This window comes from Micropterus dolomieu, linkage group LG02 (genome assembly GCF_021292245.1).
Source record: "Micropterus dolomieu isolate WLL.071019.BEF.003 ecotype Adirondacks linkage group LG02, ASM2129224v1, whole genome shotgun sequence".
Taxonomy (NCBI): domain Eukaryota; kingdom Metazoa; phylum Chordata; class Actinopteri; order Centrarchiformes; family Centrarchidae; genus Micropterus; species Micropterus dolomieu.
The window spans coordinates 28,185,587-28,189,613 of record NC_060151.1 but is presented as its reverse complement, the minus strand read 5'-3'; the positions used below and the strand labels follow the sequence as shown (position 1 = coordinate 28,189,613).

At 39.4% G+C, this 4,027-nt stretch overlaps 1 protein-coding gene and 1 long non-coding RNA gene across 2 annotated transcripts in view; both read right to left on the bottom strand.

Annotated features, from left to right (window-relative positions):
• grin2ca (glutamate receptor, ionotropic, N-methyl D-aspartate 2Ca) overlaps nucleotides 1-27 on the bottom strand; it is a 61,324-nt gene extending 61,297 nt beyond the window's left edge. The window contains exon 1 of the mRNA XM_046043466.1: nucleotides 19-27. Coding sequence (XP_045899422.1) covers nucleotides 19-27 — 9 coding nt within the window. The remainder of the gene's footprint in view (nucleotides 1-18) is intronic.
• A 249-nt stretch (nucleotides 28-276) lies between these two features.
• Nucleotides 277-3,382, bottom strand: LOC123961480. The gene is made up of 3 exons (XR_006822738.1): nucleotides 3,225-3,382; nucleotides 1,489-1,547; nucleotides 277-1,072 (listed from the first exon to the last, which is right to left on the bottom strand). It is a non-coding gene; the product is annotated as an uncharacterized LOC123961480 (long non-coding RNA).
• Between the last annotated feature and the right edge of the window lie 645 nt (nucleotides 3,383-4,027).

Here is a 4,027-nt window from a genome sequence, read left to right as displayed (position 1 = left end):
TTAATGCTACCAACCTACCTCAGGCATGAGTGAAACCGCATATACAAGATATACCGGCTGAGTGTATAACAGTTTGGGTTTAGTGGTCGACCTATATATATATATATATATATATATATATATATATATATATATATATATATATATACTGCAGATACTGATATTTATAGAGCAGGGCTGCCAATGGCCGATACATAATGACGATATCAAAAGAAAAGTCATGTATAGCTCCAGTACTCCATGCAGAGTGCAATCTAATATGCATGTAATCTTAGCCAATAATTTGTTGTTTTAGATGGATTTTTTGTCAATTAATGAAATGATGTTTGCATGCTGATAATCTCAAAATGCATTTGTTTCTTTTGACCATGACCACAATCTTTACTGAATGCAAATCAACAGTTTTCTTTTTTTTTGCCTAAAACACAAAGTGCAGCAATTTTCTTCTTTAACTTTATCGTCATCAAAGGGAAAATTGTCTCACAGGCAGGTAAAACACCGAACACAGACTTAAACATAAAACATGAAACAAAACATGTAGACATACATGTGCACACTCATTAGTGAACTTCTAAACTAAAACTAGATGAGCTCACATAATATGGCACAGCATAACATAAAACCCCAGTGGACATCATCATCATCATCATCATCTAAAACAATCATACTTCTGCCATCCTTCACAATCAAATGTTGGATTCCCCTCATCTATGAATCATCCTGTTTCCAGATTTTGTAGTCATTTCGAGGCTGCGCACTGTGGTGTAATTCAGCTCTTCAAACCACTTTTTTTACCAGCAAGCAGAGCCTGAAGCTGCAGCCTCAGCTGGCGTGATGAGCTGCTCTGAATGCTGAGTCCGCCGGGTGTCCTGAGGCTGTGTGGTGTTTCCGTCTAGCAGCTAGCGGTGTTTTGGATGTAGTCTGAGAGCCTGGACACAACCTGTCATGCCATTAAGCATCTGTGCACTCTGGGAACTCAAGCCAAGCCGAGACCTGTTGCCTGATGGATGATGCAGTCACTGTAAACAACTCAACATCACTGCTGAGGCCTCTGCGTCCCCTTTTCCATTTCCTGCCATATGTTGCCAAAAAAAGAGGAAAACAAGTACTGATCCAAATATACAGAAAGTGAGACTCCTGCATTTTAATAGAGCTTGTTTGTCATACAAGCAGGTTCATTTCCTCACATATCTATCAACCACCTGCAGCTGAGCTTAGCTTGGCTCTATGTTCACTAATGAGTGTGCACAGAGCTGATGTATCAGTGTCTTACAATCTGTTACTGATAAACTTCTGTCTTCTTCAAACACACATCCTGACGGCAGGCACATGCCGGTGTTATCCTGTAACTCACAGAACTGCAAACCAGAGGGGGTGAGATGTTTGCAATCCAAACCCATTAACTGAACTTTCAGAGAGAGAGATAGTAAGCCTCTGTGTTTCTGGGCGGACAGTAACAGCAGCTGATTTATGTGATAGAAAACTTACATTAATGCTCTTGTGGCTGAATGGGAGCAAATCCAGCCAGGTTCAATCTGGTGGAACACCTGAAACCAGAAGAGTACTTCATTTGGGTGTCCACAGACATTTGGCCTGTACAATATAGAGAATTATTACAGTCAGGTATACAAATTAACCAACCAGGAACATATCAGTTACAACTTCATGTATAAAATAAGTGCTGTATATATATAACTATATAAACAAATGACTTTAGATTAAGATTTTCAAGCAAAATCTAAAGGTTTTAAGTGAATATTGACAACTAACAGACTGAAAAACCTAATTCTGGTCATCCATGTTCAAGTCTGATCTTAATTGTTTTCTCTTCTGTGTTTTGACATAAGGTCAACAGGTGAAAAAGGTTTTTTTGCTTGGATAATCCTTATACATTCCTTATTTTCTTTGTTAAATATGTGAAACATGTAATTTGTGCCTCAATACCTTGCGTTAAGAGTGCACGGGGAAAAAAAAGATCTTTTTTTCACAGATTACAAAATCATTTACAAAAATGATTCTGTCAATTCTGTTTCAAAGAAATTAGAAACTTAAAAAGATTATCATGAATTTTTACCTGTTCTGGAATGTACAGGAGAGAAAACAATTTAGATCAGACATTGACAATTATTTACCAGAATAATTTTTCTCACTTGCCTCTCAGGGCTTCCGTATTCATTTCGCTTAGTCTGTTTTTAAAGTTTAAAGTTTAAGGTTTTAAAGTATAAATGAATTGCGTCTTTCTTTGTACTTGAATTTAAAGAAAATGGCAAAAATGCCCTTCGGGTCCATAGTGTAAATAAAAACGATCTTTTAAGTTCTGGTTGTTCTTTACTCTGTAATGATCAAAGCTAAGCTCATTGTGGGATTTTCAGACTGAGCAGCATCTAATGCGGCCCTCTTTCCCCCTCCTGTGTGCTGTGACACGTTCAGAGGTCTGATTGAGGACGTTCTCTGTGGGCGAGCGTCACTTGTTAGCACCCTCTCCGAGACTTCACACGCATGCGGCGGCTGAGAAGTGTGTCATCAGCACCTGTGCAGACAGCTGCTCTCATCACCAGTGTGTCAGCACCCTCTAAAGGCCACTCAGAGGGATAACCTGACACAATTCAAAGTGCGATTTTATATTGCATCAAAAGCGAAAAAGTCCTTTTGGCTTAAAGTGAAAATATGCAGGAAAAAAAAAGACCATGCATTTGGGAAGTATCAAACATGTTCCATGCTCTACATGCAGGGCATCCACCTGCATGGCTCGTTTTTGGCTTTGGTACTACTAGGGCAGCCTTGCCAACCAGTCCTATAATCCACAGGGTGAATAAAAATGGATTTGGCTGGAACAGACGCCCAGTAAGCTGCCTTAAACCAACAGGCAGGATGGTCCACAACACAGATTCTCTCATGAATATCCTCCTTTTTCACAGGTCATACTGTCAGGTCTGTAAATGCGCATTTTATTCCAAAACGTTTGATCTGAAATTAAATTATTAAGCATGCATAGACAAATAACAGCAACTTAACTGACATCTTACAATAATCTTCGTAGTCCACTTAAGGCCAAAGGTGCAGAATAAAGCATTTAAATCCTATTCAGTTAAATGACCACAGCACATTTTTGAGTCAGGTGAGTTGCAAAGTTTGACAGCAAAAAGAAAAACCTCTGCAAAATCTTCTCCATGAGCTTACTGACTGAATACTTGATACATCATAATAGTGAAAAGCAACATAACTGCACATGTTTGTGGAGGACGGAGGCTGTCCGAGTGAGTGAGTGTTTCCTGGCACGGCGCTCTCTCCTTCCCCCGTCTCTAGAGGCCTCGGACAACAGACGGGTCACAGCGAAGCCACATTTTAAATCCGGTGTGCAGATGGACACCAGTAGTGGTTCTAAATCCTGCACCGGGCGGCAGCAGAGAGAGGAGAGAGACCGATACATCATCATGTCGATATTGTGATTTTACTATGGATCACATGTCGGCTAGTTGGCACACTTTTACCTGTGAAATCAGAGCTCCCTCCCTGACTGGTGCGAGACCTATTTTGGATTTATGAAAGCCTCTCAAAGAGCCATTAAAGGCGATTAACATGCAGCAAAGGGCTGCGGTCAGACTTGAGTCAGTAACTTTGTGTTTACACAGGAATTGAATGTAAAGCTTCTTACATAGAATTACATTCTTATGATTAGTACTGTATATTATTGACTTTAATTTCTTGCTGTAGCTTCATTGTATTCAGATATTTAGAGACATGTTTAATCTTTAGATAAAAAGTAATAATGTTTGCGGCATTATTATTCACCCAAATTACAAAAGAAGATTTTGTTTTCTGGCCTTTAACTAGGCCGGGTTTCAGTCGAGACTTGTGTGGGATGATGGTGCAAAGCCTTTTCCTATAACTTTTGGCAAGTCTGATAATGCTCAGCAGTTTTTAGTGTTCCCCGTAAACTTATCCTTAAAGAGTTGGAGACATTTTCTGCTCCAATTTATGGTGGAAATGTCAGTTTTATATAAAAGGGGAAAGAAATTAAGCTGGC